Source organism: Coregonus clupeaformis, chromosome 13 (genome assembly GCF_020615455.1).
Source record: "Coregonus clupeaformis isolate EN_2021a chromosome 13, ASM2061545v1, whole genome shotgun sequence".
NCBI lineage: Eukaryota > Metazoa > Chordata > Actinopteri > Salmoniformes > Salmonidae > Coregonus > Coregonus clupeaformis.
This window is the reverse complement of record NC_059204.1, coordinates 21,247,133-21,267,866: the sequence shown is the minus strand read 5'-3', so window position 1 is coordinate 21,267,866 and position 20,734 is coordinate 21,247,133. Positions and strand designations below refer to the sequence as shown.

The window sequence follows — 20,734 nt, the reverse complement described above, 5'->3', positions numbered from 1 at the left end:
ATTTCGTAGATCCAGTTTGGTAAAGATAGTTGCACCATGAAGGAGGGGAAAAGCAGAATTAATTAATGGCAGAGAATATTTGTTCTTAATGGTGATGTTGTTAAGTCCACGGAAATCAATACAGGGTCTGAGGGTCTTATCCTTCTTAGCAACAAAAAAGAATCCCGCTCCTACAGGTGACGAGGAAGGACGAATAATACCTGCCGCCAAGGAGTCCCGAATGTAGTTCTCCATAGCCTCCGTCTCCGGGCGGGAGAGATTGTACAGGCGACTGCTGGGGGAGCGGGGCTCCTGGCTGGAGGTCAATGGCGCAGTCGTAAGGCCGGTGAGGAGGAAGAGAAGTAGCTCTGTGTTTGCAGAAAACGGATGCCAGGTCATGATACACGTCAGGGACAGCAGAAAGATCCATGGACTCCAGTGGAGGTTGAGGCACAGTGCTGGCAGGGGTCTGAGCAGAACACAAACAATTCACATGACAAAATGTGCTCCATGAAACAATTCTACCTGTCACCCAATCAATGTGTGGATTGTGTCTTATGAGCCAGGGGGATACCAAGGACCAGGGGGTCTGTGGGCAGTCGATTATATGGAATTGAATGTTCTCCTGATGATTTCCCGACACTCTGAGACAAACAGGAACAGTCTGATGAGTAATACGGGTCAACAATTGTCCATTTAGACCCTTAGCCTGCAGCGGACAGTCCATGGAACAGTCTCCAAATCCATTTGTTGAGCCCACTCTCTATCCAAAAAAGCTTTCGTCGGCACCAGAGTCAACCAGCGCACTAACAGAGAAATTCTGGGACTGCCACTGGAGGGATGCCTGGAGCAGAATGCGGGGAGAAGAGGAAGAATCCGCTGCTCGGCTCACCAAAACTTCTCCCAATAATGATGAGCCGGCCCTTTTCCCCGGACGAACTGGGCAGGAAGGAACGAAATGACCAGCTTCTCCACAATACCGGCAGACCCGAGCCTGAATACGGCGTGCACGCTCCTCTGAGGACAACCGTACGACCCACCTCCATGGCTTCGGGTTCAGTGCTCCTCGTATCGACTCGGGAAGACACGGCTTTCTCCGTAGGGAAGATGCGGGGAGGAGTTTGTTGACGACAGACAGGTTGCTTGGAACTAACACTCCTCTCCCGGCGGCGCTCCCGAATCCGATTATCCAACCTGATGGTGAGTGAAATAAGATTATCCAGCGTAGGCGATTCATCATATGACACCAATTCATCTTTTAAAGTCTCAGACAAAGCATTGATGAACACTCCTTGTAATGCCTCGTCATTCCAACCACTCACTGCCGCTAAAGTCCGAAACTCCACTGCCATCTCCGCCACACTGCGAGCCCCCTGCCGAAGAGAAAACAACCGTTTCGCAGCCTCCTTGCCCCGTACGGGGTGGTCAAAAACCTTCCTCATCTCAGTGGTGAAGGCAACGTAAGCGTTGCAAATGTCCGACTGACTCTCCCAGACCGCGGATCCCCAGGCACGAGCGGAACCGCTAGTAGAGTTGATAAGGTAGGCAATACGGGCTCTTTCTGAGGCGTAGGTGAGGGGCTGTTGTTCAAACACTAACGAGCATTGAGTCAAAAAATCGCCACAGGTTCCCATGTTCCCGTCATAGCGCTCTGGAGCAGGTACAAAAGGCTCTCTGATCTGGGCTGAAGGGGTAGGAAAAACAGGTGGAGCAGGAGAAGGAGCAGTTTGTATGCCATGACCGAGGGGTGCATTATTAACTTGGGTAGAAAGGGCAGACACTTGATTGGTGAGTAATTGAACCTGATTAAGCAGCACCTGACTGTTCTCAGCAATAGTCTTAAACAGGGTATCATGTTGGCCAAGTAAAATGCCCTGATTGGCTATGGCAGTCCGAATTTGAGTGCACTCTGGGGTGGTATCCGAGCTACTGTCTGCTGGGTTCATGTTGGTCAGATCATACTGTCATGATTTAACTGGATTTGAACCCAAATGCAGACAACTACACCAAGCCAGAGAAGGTTTAGCAGGTTTATTTACAATGTTCAATAGTCCAGGTTTCCAATAATAGGGGAAGAGCAAGTCCAGGTTACAGGGAGGGTAACAGATCCAGGTCAGGGCAGGTGTGGTACCGTAATGTCCTAGTGTCCGTGGTGAGTCCAAAAGGGAGGTCCGGTAGTGGAAAGCAGGATGGTGGTGGCAGGAGTGGAGCGGAGGCAGGAGTCAGGTTCCAATAATCTGTGGCACAGGAGAAAAGTAAATAGAACAGGCCAAAAACACAAAGAGCGAAAACAAACAGGTTGAGTCGGCAGCGAGACTAACATGGTCGTCTTGACTATGATCTGACGATGAGTGGTAAGTTTGACCGGGTCTTAAAGGCTGAGGTGATTATGGTGAATGAGCTGCAGCTGGAACCCTGACTCCCGCACACCAGACTTCACTCCTGCAATCAAGGACAGACAGAGGGGAGGGGGAGAGCAGAGAGAGAGCTACCTAGCAGCAGTAGGCCTAACACATGCTCCGAGTGCATTCTCCGACGACGTTCTCTTGAGTATGTTCTTGTGAGGACGAGAGTGTGGAGAATGCATAAAACATTACATTTGATAAGCACTCGCACTCCCTCTACTGTATTACCTCACGCTTCACCTTCCCATTCATGGAACCGTCTTCCAGCCAGGACAATGGCAATAGAGACGAAACAAGATATACACAAAGCAAGCATTTTATTTCATAACTATCAGCTAGCTATATGTGAATCGTATTAATCTAGCTAGCCAGCTAGTTTAACAGGCAAAATGACCTAAAACTAATATTACGCAAGATAGATGTACATTCTTTGTGAGTAGCTAGCTAACAATTATTTGTGGCTAGCTAACAGTAGTAGTTAACCCTGTTGACTTATTATGGGCTTGCGATCTACGGTACGTAGGCAGGTATACATGCCAAAATGAACACAGCATGTATTTATTAACGTATCAAGATAAAATATTGTAGTCAGGCAACATATGAGATGTGAATAGGCAACATTTAATTCGGAAGTTGGAGTGTATTTTCTCTCGCTTCAGTTCAAATAATGGCCGGCATTGATTTCAATAATTTTTGCATTGTTTTTTATGTGGTTGCGTCATATTTATTTACATACTTTCCGTTGAAGCTTGCATCGATGCATGCTTCAAAATATGTACAAACAGAGTACACATTCGAGAAGTGCCCTCCGTGCTCCGTTTCGCATACTTTGATTTGTACTCATACTCCGACCCTCCCGTGCTCCAATTTGCGTGCTCGGAGCACGGTAGTATGCATTATGAGAAACACCCCTTGTTTTCTGAATGTCTGAGATGAGATATCAGGCAGGGAAAATGGCATGTTTGAATATAGATTTGGCTTGTGGTCTGAGTTTTTTGAATGATATTTAAACGTATGATGTTGTGATCTGATATTCTGAGTGAAATGTCTGTGTCTTATCTTGATGTATTGATGAGGATAGGCCGGGACAATCCTCAGAGTGTAGTGAAATCTGCTGTAGCTTTAGAGGATTTGTACCATGCTGTCAGTCACAATGAAAGATGGTTCTGTTCTGTTATAAGTATGTGCTGGGTGAGGTAAAATAGCTCTATTAATTTATGTCAACTTATTGTTTACTTTATCCTCTCACCACCTTGCTCTGTGGTAAGTATTTTGTACCAAAGTCAGTTTTATTGCTGGATTATGTAACTGTCAATAGGCTTCATCCTCCGGTATTTCAAGAGGCTTGTCTCAGTCATTATGTCAGTTGTCAGCATTGTCATGTTAGGCTTGTAAAATCTATTCCGCTGCTATTCAGTTTTATGAGAGGGCCTGTCACAGTGATGATAGGCAATCTGGACCTACAAGGCTTTAAGGCACGGTTTTCATTACCCTAGCATTGTTCAGACTTGTCAGACATTACACACGTTCTATACGTCAATGTCACGCCCTGGCTCTGGGGACTCTTGTATGTTGAGCCAGGGTGTTAGTTTCTTTGTGTAGTGTCTATGTTTCGTTTCCTATGTTCTGTTCTAGGTTATGTGTTTCTATGTTGGCCGGGGTGGTTCTCAATCAGAGGCAACGAGAATCAGCTGTTGCTTGTTGTCTCTGATTGGGAACCATACTTAGGCAGCCTTTTGTGCACTTGTCATTTGTGGGATCTTGTTCCGTGTAGGTTTGTGTATGACCGAGGACTTCACGTTTCGTTTTGTTGTTTTGTTATTTTGTATCGTGTTGCTAAGTACACTATTAAAGAGATGTACGCATATCACGCTGCGCCTTGGTCCACTCATTATGACGATCGTGACAGTCAAAATCTGCTTTCATTCGTGATGTTTGATGTTGGCTTTGGTGTTTCTTCCAAATACCAGATTGAACATTTTATTGAAAGATAATGTTTCACTTGTTCTATGTAGTTTGTGTGTGCGCATGTAGTAGGCTACTTTCTCAAATGCCTCAGTTTAAAGGTAAGGAATGCATCAGCACATACCTGTCCTAACCACACACACTGCTCCAACACCGTGATTCATTAGTTTGTGCCAGAACACCTTACATACCTTAAAATCACCTGACTAGTTAAGGCAGAATGTTAGGCTACATTCTTATGAGGTAGTGATAGAATCCCCATCATGTCCTTAGAGGTATGAATAAATTAACTTGATGTCGCTCTGCTTATTTAGTAAAGTGACATCCTTTTGTTGTGATCATCACACCAGTGTCATCTAGAGACCATGACTCCACCCTCTGGTGTCCCTCTCCATCTGCTCCTGAGACCCAGCCAGAGCCTGCCCCAAGTCCCACAGCACTTAAGATATTTCTGCAGAGAGAGTGAGAGAGCGCCAAGAGGGAAAGAAAGAGGGATTGAGGGGTAGAGCCACAGCCAAAAGAGAGGGAGTGAGGGGTAAGAGTCACAGCCACCGGAAACACACAGACTAGCAGCGTCATCTATCGCCTGTCCAGGGTGACTAAGAGGGTCACTAAAATCCACTATGATCAATCTGGATTTCCTCCTACTCCTAACAGCATTCCATACTAATGGTATGATACAGTGGGTCTATAATACCTCTTTGTAATGCTTAGTCAGCGGTAGTGGTACTTTACGCTACGCCCAATATGTTTAAGTTCCATTTATTGCCATTAAGTATAAGTACATTGGAATTTCTCTGCAGTGAGAGCTCTAGGGTAAAAAGGTAGAAAGAGATTAAAAGAGGGAAAGATATTTATATTCACACTGTGCCATCAGACGAGGGGTAAACACCACAGCCACGTCCAGATGACTTATTTAAGCACTTCATCAATATTTAAATAAATCCTTCCTTCGGTGTGAGAGTAGAGGATCCCCTGTGGAGTACCAGGAAGAGAGGAGCAGTTTCTACTCTATAAATAACATTTTTATCATTACATTTTACATTTTAGTCATTTAGCAGACGCTCTTATCCAGAGCGACTTACAGTTAGTGAGTGCATACATTATTATTTTTTCATACTGGCCCCCCGTGGGAATTGAACCCACAACCCTGGCGTTGCAAACACCATGCTCTACCAACTGAGCTACATCCCTGCCGGCCAATCCACTATGATCAATCTGGATTTCCTCCTACTCCTAACAGCATTCCATACTAATGGTATGATACAGTGGGTCTATAATAGAATACCTCTTTGTAATGCTTAGTCAGCGGTAGTGGTACTTTACGCTACGCTACGCCCAATCAGCCCTGATGATGTAAGGTGATGTGTACTAGTAGCTACTTCATGGATGGGTACTCCCTTTACCTCACACCTGTTCTGATTTAGACACTGTGCTGTGCTCACGTGGAATGGATGCAGAGCACTTACTGCAGGCAGTTTGAACTTTGAAGGTCTTGTGGTGTGTCACTGTTCAAAAGGGCAGTTTTATTGCCTTTTCCAGTAGCAGTGTCTTGGCTTAAAGAGACAATAGATATTTGAAAATCCTCTGTGGCTCAATATCAATATCTGTAAAGCCAAAACAAATATATCTGCTGTAAGAACACAGTGTCCAAAGCTGTAACTGGTGGCTTGACAGTGTCCTAACCTTCTAGAGGGCAAAGAAGATCCCATTGTGATGACTGATTCAGCCCAGACACTAATTCTGGAGCCCCTCTGGCCCTGTCTGACACTCACACTGTGTCACGGTCAATAGGAGGTCAGTATGAATCATCAGGACCAACTTAGGTTATGAAGCCTTCACACCTGCTGCCTCGTTTACCGCACACTCTTCACTTCCATTTCATTAAGAATCCACTGAGATGTTTCACAAACTGATTAGCTAGCATAGTTAGCTGGCTGTAATAATGGGGGACCCACCCAACAATGTCTCTCTGTCTGTCAGGGCGAGATGAATGAGTGCTCTTGTTATAGTTTCAAGTTTTTTTCAGGCATGTCACATTTCTGCCTCCATGGTGAAGTTAGAGAAGTATGGCAGCCTCTGTCAGTGACTGATGGGGTACAGGCACCCCCAGGTTGCTCACCATATGTGTTGCCTCTCCAGATGGATTATGATATTATTATATTCTCTTCTTCATTCATCAGCCCAAAAACCTCATCATTTCTACATTACCACAAGTCGTTGTGACTGATTTGAGAAACCTGAGGAGGGTGTCTGGTCTGTCCTCTTGCCTAGTGAGCGAGCGAGCTGCCCAGAGTGTGTGATGAATGATGTGTGTGTCAGAGTTATCCCTCAGCCTCGGACTGACTGTCACAGTGAAGGATGGAGAGAAGGAGGAGGAGAGAAGAGGAGGGAGGAGAGTGATCTAGAGTAGTGGCTGGCAAGCTGTGGACGTGCTCAGACACCAGACTGGAGCTGCATCTGAAATGGCACTATATACTGTAGTGCACTACTTTTGATCAGGGCCCTGGTCAAAAGTAGTGCATTATATAGTAATTGCCATTTTGGACACACACTGGGCCCCTGGAGGCCTGTGGAGAGGCCACAAACATGTGGCCCTGAGGGGACAGTGTGTGTCTGTGGGTCACAATGGAGCCCACCTGACTAGGACACAGTCACTCTCTCTATCTGCTCCTCATCACTGTCATATTAATTAATCAAACACGCCTCAAAACCACTGGGACTCCTCAGTCCTCTTTAGCCTCCATAAGCATTATATCATGACAGACACACACAGACACATACACAGGCATACATGCTTACAGAGAGAGAGAAACACACACAAGCACTAGTGGTGCGCGGGTCAGCTGTTTGTTCACCCGCACCCGCCCGCAATTGCTAATAACCCATCCACAATCGCCCGACTATATGTGATAAAAGTGAAAATCTGAGGCCCGACCCTAACCCGATTTTTTTGCCTAGTTTCTGCTTATAATTTTAAGATAGCACCTCTACAGACGGTCCCTAACTGCGCATTCACATTCTCTCAAGATGCTGAAAGAAATAAATCATATTTCTTCACTCCTATTCCCGAGTCAAAATGTACTTTCGGTGTATCATTTTACTGCAAGAAATGCTTAATTCTGCAGGAGTTAATATTAAGGCTATGTGAGAAGTTATAGACCTACATTCACTGTCCAGATTTCAGTTTCCATTTAACCCATCTGAACAATATGCTACACTTCCCTTGATGTGCCATAGGCCTATTTGAAGTCCCTGTCTTGTGACTGTCAAATGTGTATACCGCCTCACAAGCATCACACATAACATAGGCACTGCTATCATCCTCTTTTAACACTTCACCAAATCTTTCCTAAACATTACTTTTCTGTCCCTCCCTTCTCGTTATTTTCAACTCTCCATTTCACAGCTTTTCTCTTATTTAATTAAACTCTGACGTTGTCCTTTTTGCCTCAGTGTATTGACCATAACTTTTTCTGCCCGTTCCCAAATGCGTTTGGCAATAGGCATGTAGGCTATTTGGCGTGCGTAAAGTTAGGCCCTAAAGCTTACGCACTAATGTCAGATAGCCTAAAAATAATAAAAGAAAAACCTCAATGTAGCCTATAGATATAAATTGCACATAAATGATACATTTATGGATGTTTTGATGAATTTATATATTTTTTTCAACCCGACCGCCACACACCCACCCTTCATCCACACAATATTTCATGACCCTAAACCCGCACGCCCTACGGATATAACGGGGACTGCGGGTTATGAGTCAACCCGCACATCACTCGCACGCACGCGCACACACACACACACATACACACACACACACACACACACACACACACATACACACACACTAAGAACACACTCAGAGCATTGGTAATGATGTTAGCAATGAGGAATCAGGAATCCACACCCACCCAGTATATCCGGGTGGTGCTTCAAAGTATAGGATTAACATGCAAATATAGGGCTGGTTTCCCAGGCACAGATTAAGCTTAGTCCTGGACTAAGAAGTGCTTTCAATGGAGAATCTCCGTTGAGAAAATATTTACAATACTTAATTTGTGTCTAGGAAACCGGCCCATAGTCTATTTAGGCAAAATATATTTAGATATTTCTCATCTGACATAAGGTTTGTGTTGACTAAAGTACATACAACATCCATCTATGTCATGAGAAGACTGTGCCCCAAGCAACCCCCAAAGACTCAAAAACACTGAGATTCTTCTAGGTGTTTCTTGGAGGCCATAGAAATGGGGCTCCTGTGGCGAGGAGAACATTCTTAACTGGATTAGAGCTATGTTTGTTTATCGAGGGTGGTTCTGCAGTGATGGGCTCAGACAGGAGAGAGGATCAGTGGAGAACACTGGAGGAGGAGGAGGAGGAGGAGGAAGAGGAGGAGAAGGAAGAGGGGAAGGAGGAGGAGGAGAAGGAGAAGGAAAAGGAGGAGGGGAGAAGGAGGAGGGGAGAAGGAAGAGGAGGAGGAGGAGGAGAAGGAGGAGGAGAAGGAAGAGGCACCACCGCAGCATCTCTGAGTTTAGAAAGCCTATTACCCCCATAATGAGATTTTTCAAAACGCTTAATGTTGCAACAGACAGAGGCTGTTATAACTTTAAAAGCATCATCAGATAGGAGAGAGAGAAAGACGGAAAGGCACACAGAGAGGGAGGCACACTGAGAGGGAGGCACACAGAGAGGGAGGCACACTGAGAGGGAGGCACACTGAGAAGGAGGCACACTGAGAGGGAGGCACACTGAGAGGGAGGCACACTGAGAGGGAGGCACAATGAGAGGGAGGCACACTGAGAGGGAGGCACACTGAGAGGGAGGCACACTGAGAGGGAGGCACACTGAGAAGGAGGCACACTGTGAGGGAGGCACACTGAGAAGGAGGCACACTGAGAGGGAGGCACACTGAGATGGAGGCACACTGAGGGAGGCACACTGAGAGGGAGGCACACTGAGAGGGAGGCACACAGAGATGGAGGCACACTGAGAGGGAGAGAGAAAGAGAGGTTGCCTTAAAGTCGTGTCGCTCAATAAAGGACAAATCCAACCGGAGATGACACTTCAATTCACTCCCAACTTTGTTTCTCCTACTGTGGCTTTTATCATCATGAATATTTCAGACACATACATTGTGAATGAGGGAGAGAGGGGGAAAAAACAAGCTATCCTCTCACCCCCCGGCTGAACCCACTGCCCCTCCCTCCCCTCCGTTTTCATACACACACCCCAAAACAGCCCCCCAGTAGAGTCCCGCTATGAAAACACTGGCAGTGTGTGTCGTTTTGTGTGTGCGCATGCGTGTGTGTGTATGTGAGAGAGGGAGAAAGATAGTACATGTATGCGTGTGTGTGTGTGCATGTATGTGTGTGTTAATAGTAAGATCCAGCTAATTGGTGATCCTTCTCTCTGCTGGACGGATGAGGTCAGGAGAGTTCACATGAAAGGGAAGAGAAGAGAGAGCTCTGCTGTCAGCCTCTGCCAACAAGACAAAACATCCTTTTCCTCCTCCTTCTTTTTCCTTCCTCTCTTCCTCCTCCATCAGTCTCTCTCTCTTTCATTATACTGTACCAGAAAGAGGGGATTACTTTGTTGAGGTACAGTATACTGTGTTAAAAAGCAGCAGTCATTTCTGCTATACTGTGATAGAGAGCGTGTAGAACAGCTCTGGGGAGAGTCTGTGAGACTGGGAAGGAGGAGGAGCAGAGAAGGAGGGCCGGTCTCTGTGTGTGTGTGTGTGTGTGTATATGTGTGTGTGGCGTGGGGAAGCCACTCCTCCTCTGTGCTGATTCCAGCCGTCACTGGGCTAATGAAGCCCACACCGCTCTGCCTGCCAGTGTGTCATACTGTCACCAGCCTGGAGGACTGAGCACACACACACACAGGCAGCTGGACAGTCTGCCTCCTCTCACTCAGCCTCAGGAAGACCTGGAGAGAAGAGAGAAAGGAAGGGATATTATTTTTGTCTCCTGTATTTATCTCTGCCGGTGGATCAGACTGAGACTACATACTGTTAGCTTCTCTGAGCAAAGCCGCCTCCGCCGGGGTTCTTGGATTAGTCCTTCCTGGTGTGGAGAGTGGGTAGAGCTGCGGACCGAACCAGCATGGGGAACCAGGCGGGTAGACTGGAGGAACCTGAGTCAGGTCTGCTACCTTACCGTATTCTATCGTATGCCAGCTTAGCTCTGTTCACTCACCACTACTCTCTCCATCACTGAGGCTATCTATACTCATTCACTTCATCAGTCTCTTTCACTCACTCTCTCTCTCTCTCTCTCTCTCTCTCTCTCTCTCTCTCTCTCTCTCTCTCTCTCTCTCTCTCTCTCTCTCTCTCTCTCTCTCTTTCCCCCCCTCTCTGTCCCTATGTGCTCTATTGATGTGAGAGGCAAACAAAGCCATCATGCATTGCCAAATAGCTTAGTTATGAATCTGATCTCATGCCAGTTCAGAAAATCCCATTTAAAGGTTCATTGTCAGACATATTGAGCTGTACAGTGCCAGTGGCTCTGTTTGTACTGTAGGTTTACTTGGCCCTTCTTCTCTTATTACTCAGATTCAAATAGGAAGGATTTTAATTGATTAGTAGTGTGTGTGTGTGTGTGTGTTTGCATGTGTATGTTTGGCTTTGTGTGTGCCGGCATGTGTGTGTGTGTGTGTGTGTGGTTCACGATATCTGGACATGAAAAGTGCTGAGTGTGTTTTATCTTCCAGCAGCTTCCTCTCTGTCAGAGGTAGGGAATCAGCCAGTGGAGATAGTATCGCTGTCCCATGCAGCTTCTCTCTCTCTCTCTCTCTCTCTCTCTCTCTCTCTCTCTCTCTCTCTCTCTCTCTCTCTCTCTCTCTCTCTCTCTCTCTCACCTCTCTCCTCTCTCTCGCCTCTCTCTCTCACCTCTCTCTCTCTCTCTCGCTCTCTCTAATGCCCTAAGGATAGACTGCTTAATACATTTCCATTTCAAAGTCTCTCTTAACTTCATTTAGCAGCCTTTAACATCACATTAGTCAGAGAAACCACTGGTATCTCTGTCTCTCTCTCTTCTTGCTTCTTTCTGTTCTCTATGTAGCTGGAAACGGCTGATTTTTAATGGAATATCTACATACGCGTACAGAGGCCCATTATCAGCAACCATCAGTCCTGTGTTCCAATGGCAGGTTGTGTTTGCTAATCCAAGTTTATCATTTTAAAAGGCTAATTGATCATTAGAAAACCCTTTTGCAATTATGTTAGCACAGCTGAAAACTGTTGTGCTGATTAAAGAAGCAATAAAACTGGCCTTCTTGAGACTAGTTGAGTATCTGGAGCATCAGCAATTGTGGGTTCGATTACAGGCTCAAAATGGCCAGAAACAAATAACTTTCTTCTGAAACTCGTTAGTCTATTCTTGTTCTGAGAAATTAAGGCTATTCCATGCGAGAAATTGCCAAGAAACTGAAGATCTCGTACAACGCTGTGTACTTCGCCCTTCACAGAACAGCGCAAACTGGCTCTAACCAGAATAGAAAGAGGAGTGGGAGGCCCCGGTGCACAACTGAGCAAGAGGACAAATACATTAGAGTGTCTAGTTTGAGAAACAGACAGCTCACAGGTCCTCAACTGGCAGCTTCATTAAATAGTACCCGCAAAACACCAGTCTCAACGTCAACAGTGAAGAGGCGACTCCGGGATGCTGACCTTCTAGTCAGAGTTGCAAAGAAAAAGCCATATCTCAGACTGGCCAATAAAAAGAAAAGATTAAGATGGGCAGTCAGAGATATAACTTTTTCTTTGAAACTCTGCCTAGAAGGTCAGCATCCCGGAGTCGCCTCTTCACTGTTGACGTTGAGACTGGTGTTTTGTGGGTACTATTTAATGAAGCTGGTCATCTGTTAAGTATTTGTATCACGTACAGTATGTTTCAAATGCACTGAGTGTACAAAACACTTGGGTTGCGCAACTCAATATTAGGAAGGTGTTATTAATATACACTGGCCAAGAATCACTAATACTGCCAGAGAGCTTTTACTATCCTCAGGGGAGTCACACACACTAGGGTACATATCAAATGTGTTATTATTAGCAATTGACCATGACTATCTTTGATATGAAGCCATAGATAGAGGTTATTTTAAGATGATATTGTTGGAGAGTTGAGTGAGGGCATTTCTATCCTCAATGAATTCACAGTACATGTCAAATGTGTATTATTATCAATATATGAAGCCATAGATATTTTAGGATGAAAGTTGAGTGAGGGCTTTACTATCCTCAATGGATTCACACTCGGGTAAGTCTGGGCGGTATGGCTAAAATATCAGATCACAATATTTGTCAACTTTTTAACAGTATTTTGGATGGTTTTTGAATAATGAACAGGTTTTTGAATAATGAACAGTGCATGACCCTAGGGTAGCAACAAATACATTCTAAGTCATTTCAATGTTGTTTTTTTCTCCATTCTGATTGTTTTATACTGTTCAATCAAACTTCTACCAAAAACTGTTTTCTACATTTGCTGCAATGAGATCATTTCCACACTGCCAACACTTTGGTGTCTACCCTGTTTTCTCTTACTTTGCCTATTCCTCTCTGATTTACAAGATACTGTTGCACAAACAACATGCTGATGTGGAATCTTAGGGCTGCACAATATTCACGTATTTTTAACCAAATATTGCAATTGCGATTTGACTTGCGATTTAGATCAAAACACTTGGGTGAACTGTTGGAATCATGATTATTCTAATTCTATAGTTAGAATATATTAGTGGGCACTTTGAATACAGTGTTGTTTGACAGTACAACAAATGAAAAAGCGAGGGAGGAGTTATTGTGACAGGGTAGACACCAAAGTGTTGGTCAGTGTTTCCCAAGGGACCCTATAATCTTTGGCTACATTAAATGTTTTCTCTTACTTTGCCTATTCCTCTCTGATTTACAAGATACTGTTGCACAAACAACATGCTGATTTAGGCCTACACCAGCACTGGTATCAGGCTGTATTAGATAGGCTAGCTACGTTTACTCTGACTCAGTACATTTATTAGCTAACTAGCTAGGCAGCTAACTAGTGATTAGCGTTGACGGCTAACACAATTTATTTTAGCCACAACTTGCTAAAAGACAAACTAGCTGTTTGCAGACATACATTTACATTTTAGTCATTTAGCAGACGCTCTTATCCAGAGCGACTTACAGTTAGTGAGTGCATACATTTTCATACTGGCCCCCCGTGGGAATCGAACCCACAACCCTGGCGTTGCAAACGCCATGCTCTACCAACTGAGCTACACGGGACTTAGATACACAAACGAATAGTGTAATTATAGAACGCTTGTGGATTTATGTTAAGAAGCAAAGTGGAAAGCAGCATCGTTGTCATCAACATCTTGTTGTATCTGCTGCATTGACCATGCAGACTGAAGAGTGAACGGCAACTCGGCAAGTGGTCTTGTGGTCAAGCAACAACAACTGTGCTCCTTGAGTGACAGGGGGCAGGGCTTGGTGAGAGAGAGGGAGAGAGACGACTCACTACAGACGCGGGTTTGATCCCAGGCTGTGTCACTGCCAGCCGTGACCGGGAGAACCATGAGCCGCCGCACAATTGGCCCAGCGTCATCCGGGTTAGGGGAGGGTTTGGCCGGCTGGGATGTCCTTGTCCCATCGCGCTCTAGCGACTCCTTGTGGAGGCCGGGCGCATGCACGCTTCGGTCGCCAGCTGTACGGTGTTTCCTCCGACACATTGGTGTGGCTGGCTTCCGGGTTAAACAAGCAATGTGTCAAGAAGCAGTGCGGCTTGGCAGGGTCGTGTTTCGGAGGACGCATGGCTCTCGACCTTCACCTATCCTGAGTCCGTAGGGGAGTTGCAGCAATGGGACAAGACTATAACTACCAATTGGATATCACGAAATTGGGGATAAAAAGGGGTAAAAGTACAAAAATAAATTTAAAAAATGGTCTGTGCATCAATACCGGTATATAGTAAAATAAACTCAGGGCTCTAAATTAATTAATTAATTTTTTCTTAAACTTCAAAAAAGTTAGGAGCACAACATGCATTTTTTAATTGATGGAGAGATAGCCTATATTGTGCCTATATGAATTCTAGCTTATTTTGAAGCACAATCTGTGCCCTAGCAATGTAGCTAAAATGTTGATAAAAATACCTGTAATTGAAATGACAAAGTCATTTGTGGAATATTAGGTTTCCTACATTGTGTAAAAGCACTATTTTCCTATTGAGATACATTACATTTAAAATTGTACACTGTCTCTTTAAGAAAGTCAAGTTTGTAAGTGACAACATATGCAAGAGAACTTCATTCAGTGCTATGATCGTTGATCTCCTGAAGACACTGTCCCCCCTTTTTTTTTTTTTTTTTTGTGTCCATTCGGGTCTGGGTCTGTCCTTGGGTCCGTTCGGGTTCGGGTCCAACTTTTTGTCTTTACAGTGGGTTTTCACTGTAGACGATGTGGGGCAATGAAACAACGGATGGAAGAGAAGCAAATATTTTTTTATAAATCAACTTTGGAGTCAAAGTATCGATATAATATCGTCCAAAAATAATATTGCGATATGTAACTGTGAGCCATTCTGGGAAAAGCTAGCGTGGCTAGGCGATGCATAATCCCCAATGAAAACCTACTGTTAGAACAGCCCGTGACATGGTTTAAGAATATAAAAATGTGCCCCACCAATGCGCGATAGAAAGGAAAAAACGTAGAGCCGGTAATATGGGTCATATCCTTTGAACGGTTTGGGCTAAAAACAAGACGTTTCATTAATAATTACAACAATTATTGTGTGTGATTAATTTTTTTCTAGGCACTCCCAAATATCAATTCCAGATCACGCAGCTAAATATTTAGGAGCATATGTGCAATTTAGAGCTCTGGTTACACTACATGACAAATGTGTGTTATTGTCAATTGACCATGACTATTGATATGAAGCCAAGCCATATATAGAGATTATTTTAGGATGATGGTGTTGGAGAGTTGAGTGAGGGCGTAACTATCCTCAATGGAGTCACACACTGAGTACATCAAATGTATAGTATTATCAACTGACCATGACTATGTTTGATATGGAGCCACAGATAGAGGTTATTTTAGGATGTTGGAGAGCTGTGGGGCTGATGTTCAGTGAAGTAACTAGAGGAGTAATCTCTCGTGACAGACTTTGATGGACTTTGGTGAACAAAATGTAATCTAGTTATCTACAGTGAGGGAAAAAAGTATTTGATCCCCTGCTGATTTTGTACGTTTGCCCACTGACAAAGAAATGATCAGTCTATAATTTTAATGGTAGGTTTATTCGAACAGTGAGAGACAGAATAACAACAAAAAAATCCAGAAAACGCATGTAAATGTTATGAATTGATTTGCATTTTAATGAGGGAAATAAGTATTTGACCCCTCTGCAAAACATGACTTAGTACTTGGTGGCAAAACCCTTGTTGGCAATCACAGAGGTCAGACGTTTCTTGTTGTTGGCCACCAGGTTTGCACACATCTCAGGAGGGATTTTGTCCCACTCCTCTTTGTAGAGCTTCTCCAAGTCATTAAGGTTTCGAGCCTGACGTTTGGCAACTCGAACCTTCAGCTCCCTCCCTAAATCCACAGATTTTCTATGGGATTAAGGTCTGGAGACTGGCTAGGCCACTCCAGGACCTTAATGTGCTTCTTCTTGAGCCACTCCTTTGTTGCCTTGGCCGTGTGTTTAGGGTCATTGTAATGCTGGAATACCCATCCACGACCCATTTTCAATGCCCTGGCTGAGGGAAGGAGGTTCTCACCCAAGACTTGACAGTACATGGCCCTGTCCATCGTCCCTTTGATACAGTAAAGTTGTCCTGTCCCCTTAGCAGAAAAAACCCCCCAAAGCATAATGTTTCCACCTCCATGTTTGACGGTGGGGATGGTGTTCTTGGGGTCATAGGCAGCATTCCTCCTCCTCCAAACACGGCGAGTTGAGTTGATGCCAAAGAGCTCGATTTTGGTCTCATCTGACCACAACACTTTCACCCAGTTCTCCTCTGAATCATTCAGATGTTCATTGGCAAACTTCAGACGGCCCTGTATATGTGCTTTCTTGAGCAGGGGGACCTTACGGGCGCTGCAGGATTTCAGTCCTTCAGGGCGTAGTGTGTTACCAATTGTTTTCTTGGTGACTATGGTCCCAGCTGCCTTGAGATCATTGACAAGATCCTCCCGTGTAGTTCTGGGCTGATTCCTCACCATTCTCATGATCATTGCAACTCCACGAGGTGAGATCTTGCATGGAGCCCCAGGCCGAGGGAGATTGACAGTACTTTTGTGTTTCTTCCATTTGCGAATAATCGCACCAACTGTTGTCACCTTCTCACCAAGCTGCTTGGCGATGGTCTTGTAGCCATTCAAATTATAGACTGATCATTTCTTTGTCAGTGGGCAAATGTACAAAATCAGCAGGGGATCAAATACTTTTTTCCCTCACTGTAGCTAGCTAGGGCAGGATTGGTTATGGGTTCTGAGATCAGGCTACTAGAGAAGAGAAAAACTGTCCTTCTTAATGGATCAGGCGCTGGAAACAGTGTTTGATGAGGTGATGTCGAAGGAGTCAGGCGCAGGAGCGTAAATCACAGAATAACAGGCTTTATTCCGCAAATACAGAGTTACGCAGAAATGCGTCAAACACTGTAGTGCGCAAAACAGGCGCACTGGAAAATACAAGGCACACGGGGCATATCCCGGCAATACAAAATACACCGAGCTTCACCGAGCTTAGCTATCCTCCACAATAAACAATCACACACAAAGACATGGGGGCAGAGGGAACACTTATACAGGTACTGATGAGGGGATATGAACCAGGTGTGTGTAATAAACAAGACAAAACAAATGGAATGATGAGATGAGGAGCGGCAGTGGCTAGAAGTCCGGTGATTTCAAACGCTGAAGCCTGCCCGAACAAGGATAGGTGGCAGCTTCGGAGGAAGTCGTGACACAGTGTTTGATTGATTCATCTTTACCATCTCCTTCTAAAGGAGTTTAGAATCTAAACAGATGGTTTATCTGTGATATCATTAGGACTAATTCTGGGAAGTCTTTAATAATCAGAGTCATGATCACTCTTTTTTAGTTGGTTCGTTACAGTGTAATGCATCAGCCATCACCGTAATTTCACTGTACGATCCATCACAAAACAAGGTTTTCAATACCAGGCTAGGAAGAGTACTTTACACTCCTTTACACATACAGTGAGGGAAAAAAGTATTTGATCCCCTGCTGATTTTGTACGTTTGCCCACTTACAAAGAAATGATCAGTCTATAATTTTAATGGTAGGTTTATTTCAACAGTGAGAGACAGAATAACAAAAATAAAATCCTGAAAAACGCATGTCAAAAATGTTATAAATTGATTTGCATTTTAATGAGGGAAATAAGTATTTGACCCCTCTGCAAAACATGACTTAGTACATGGTGGCAAACCCTTGTTGGCAATCACAGAGGTCAGACATTTCTTGTAGTTGGCCACCAAGTTTGCACACATCTCAGGAGGGATTTTGTCCCACTCCTCTTTGCAGATCTTCTCCAAGTCATTAAGGTTTCGAGGCTGACGTTTGGCAACTCGAACCTTCAGCTCCCTCCACAGATTTTCTATGGGATTAAGGTCTGGAGACTGGCTAGGCCACTCCAGGACCTTAATGTGCTTCTTCTTGAGCCACTCCTTTGTTGCCTTGGCCGTGTGTTTTAGGTCATTGTCATGCTGGAATACCCATCCACGACCCATTTTCAATGCCCTGGCTGAGGGAAGGAGGTTCTCACCCAAGATTTGACGGTACATGGCCCCGTCCATCGTCCCTTTGATGTGGTGAAGTTGTCCTGTCCCCTTAGCAGAAAAACCCCCCCAAAGCATAATGTTTCCACCTCCATGTTTGACGGTGGGGATGGTGTTCTTGGGGTCATAGGCAGCATCCCTCCTCCTCAAAACACGGCGAGTTGAGTTGATGCCAAAGAGCTCCATTTTGGTCTCATCTGACCACAAAACATTCACCCAGTTCTCTTCTGAATCATTCAGATGTTCATTGGCAAACTTCAGACGGGCCTGTATATGTGCTTTCTTGAGCAGGGGGACCTTGCGGGCGCCGCAGGATTTCAGTCCTTCACAGCATAGTGTGTTACCAATTGTTTTCTTGGTGACTATGGTCCCAGCTGCCTTGAGATCATTGACAAGATCCTCCCGTGTAGTTCTGGGCTGATTCCTCACCGTTCTCATGATCATTGCAACTCCACGAGGTGAGATCTTGCATGGAGCACCAGGCCGAGGGAGATTGACAGTTATTTTGTGTTTCTTCCATTTGCGAATAATCGCACCAACTGTTGTCACCTTCTCACCAAGCTGCTTGGCGATGGTCTTGTAGCCCATTCCAGCCTTGTGTAGGTCTACAATCTTGTCCTTGACATCCTTGGAGAGCTCTTTGGTCTTGGCCATGGTGGAGAGTTTGGAATCTGATTGATTGATTGCTCCGGGGGCGGCAGGTAGCTTAGTGGGTAAGAGCGTTGTGCCAGTAACCGAAAGGACGCTGGTTCTAATCCCAGAGCCGACTAGGCGAAAAATCTGTCGTTGTGATCTTGAGCAAGGCACTTAACCCTAATTGCTCCTGTAAGTCGCTCTGGATAAGAGCGTCTGCTAAATGACTAAAAATAAATAAAAATTCTGTGGACAGGTGTCTTTTATACAGGTAACAAACTGAGATTAGGAGCACTCCCTTTAAGAGTGTGCTCCTAATCTCAGCTCGTTACCTGTATAAAAGACACCTGGGAGCCAGAAATCTTTCTGATTGAGAGGGGGTCAAATACTTATTTCCCTCATTAAAATGCAAATCAATTTATAACATTTTTGACATGCGTTTTTCTGGATTTTTTTGTTGTTATTCTGTCTCTCACTGTTGAAATAAACCTAGCATTAAAATTATAGACTGATCATTTCTTTGTCAGTGGGCAAACGTACAAAATCAGCAGGGGATCAAATACTTTTTTCCCTCACTGTATATATACACACACACACGCACACATGCTCTGTTTGATCCCATAAAGACCCTTATTATAATTTGATGTGGTCTACTGTAAAGTTTATCGATCATGCTATTATTATTCTCATACCTCCATTGCCCCATCCAATCAAACAAGCATTCATATAGTTAATGAGAATTGATCACAAAATGGGCTGATTTGTCAGGATGTACAGGAGTCTGCAGAGGAGAGGATAAAGCAATCAATGAGAGAGGGATTTGATCAAGGACCGAGAGGAGGATTTTAAGCTATTTCTCACCAGGTTGATTAGCCTATCTTGTTTGTTTGCTGCACAAAGACTTTCCTCATTAGAAGATAATGTTTTCTAATCTAATCTAACCACCACTGTATTCTGGCTCTCTATTCTCCCCTTCTTCTGACTGGGAGAGTCAGTGGTCCAGCGCTCTACACACTGGGAGAATGGGCCAGCAGATACTCTGATGATGACCTTATCAGTGAAATATAATGGCTGAACGCAGAACAGTGGGCCTATTTTCAGATTCGACTCCATGCAACCCAGAGCTGTCTGGAGGCAGAATTAGAACCCCGGCCATGGCGAACTGTGGCGACTGGCAAGATGTTTGTTCAGTGAGGTGAGAGGGGGAGCCAGAGAGAAAGAGGGAGAGAGAAAGAGAGCGAGAGAGGGTTAGAGCGTTTCTCATGCTCAAAAAAGGATAGTGAGTTTGCACGGTCCTGTGGGTTTTGTGCCCATGCAGCGTAGCCGGGATGTTTGGAGGTAGTGGTAATGCAGGAAAAGCTTCCAGAATTTTGGGAAAGCAGAGAAGCGTTTGATAGTTCTGGGGTGTTTTTGTCTGACATCAATGCAGTAATAACAATGGTGGTCACTGGAACAACATGACCGTTTGTTGTCTTTGCTCACACTTGGGCATCAGAAGTTTCAGTGAAGGAGAGTGATAGGCTAGACAGTCTACTACACACAATGCTGGAGAGACTTTCTCAGGACACACAACAACAAGTCCACAGGAAAAGATTCCTCATCCGAAACAACACTACATAACCAAACTAATCAGACAGTGATAACACAGGCTTTGTTTCTCAGGGAATTGCAGTGTGTCTGCTGAGAAAGTACATGTACAGTTCTCATTGTTCTACTAAACATCTGTTCCTGACCTGACACTTTCACAATAGTAGACTTATCACATTCAGTATACACTAAGTATAAAACAAGAGCAGAGTGGGTGGGGTGGTCTCCTGGGGCTGCTGGCAGAGGATGGATAGCTCCTTACGTTGATGAGGGAGAGGCTTGGACAGATTTGGTATTTTAAGGAAGAGTGTACAGAGTGTATAGGATGGAAGGGGAGAAGGAGGAATCGATGTTGTACTTTG

The 20,734-nt window shown here is 44.7% G+C and overlaps 1 protein-coding gene across 3 annotated transcripts in view; it reads left to right on the top strand.

The window, feature by feature from the left end:
• LOC121579443 (cytospin-B) overlaps nucleotides 1-20,734 on the top strand; it is an 83,518-nt gene that overhangs the window by 25,949 nt on the left and 36,835 nt on the right. Inside the window, exon 1 of one of the 3 annotated variants that reach the window (XM_041894039.1) lies at nucleotides 10,202-10,499. The exons of the other annotated variants lie outside the window; for them this stretch is intronic. Coding sequence (XP_041749973.1) covers nucleotides 10,460-10,499 — 40 coding nt within the window. The 5' untranslated portion in view covers nucleotides 10,202-10,459. Of the gene's footprint in view, nucleotides 1-10,201; nucleotides 10,500-20,734 lie in introns of those variants that run through there. 3 annotated transcript variants of the gene reach the window in all.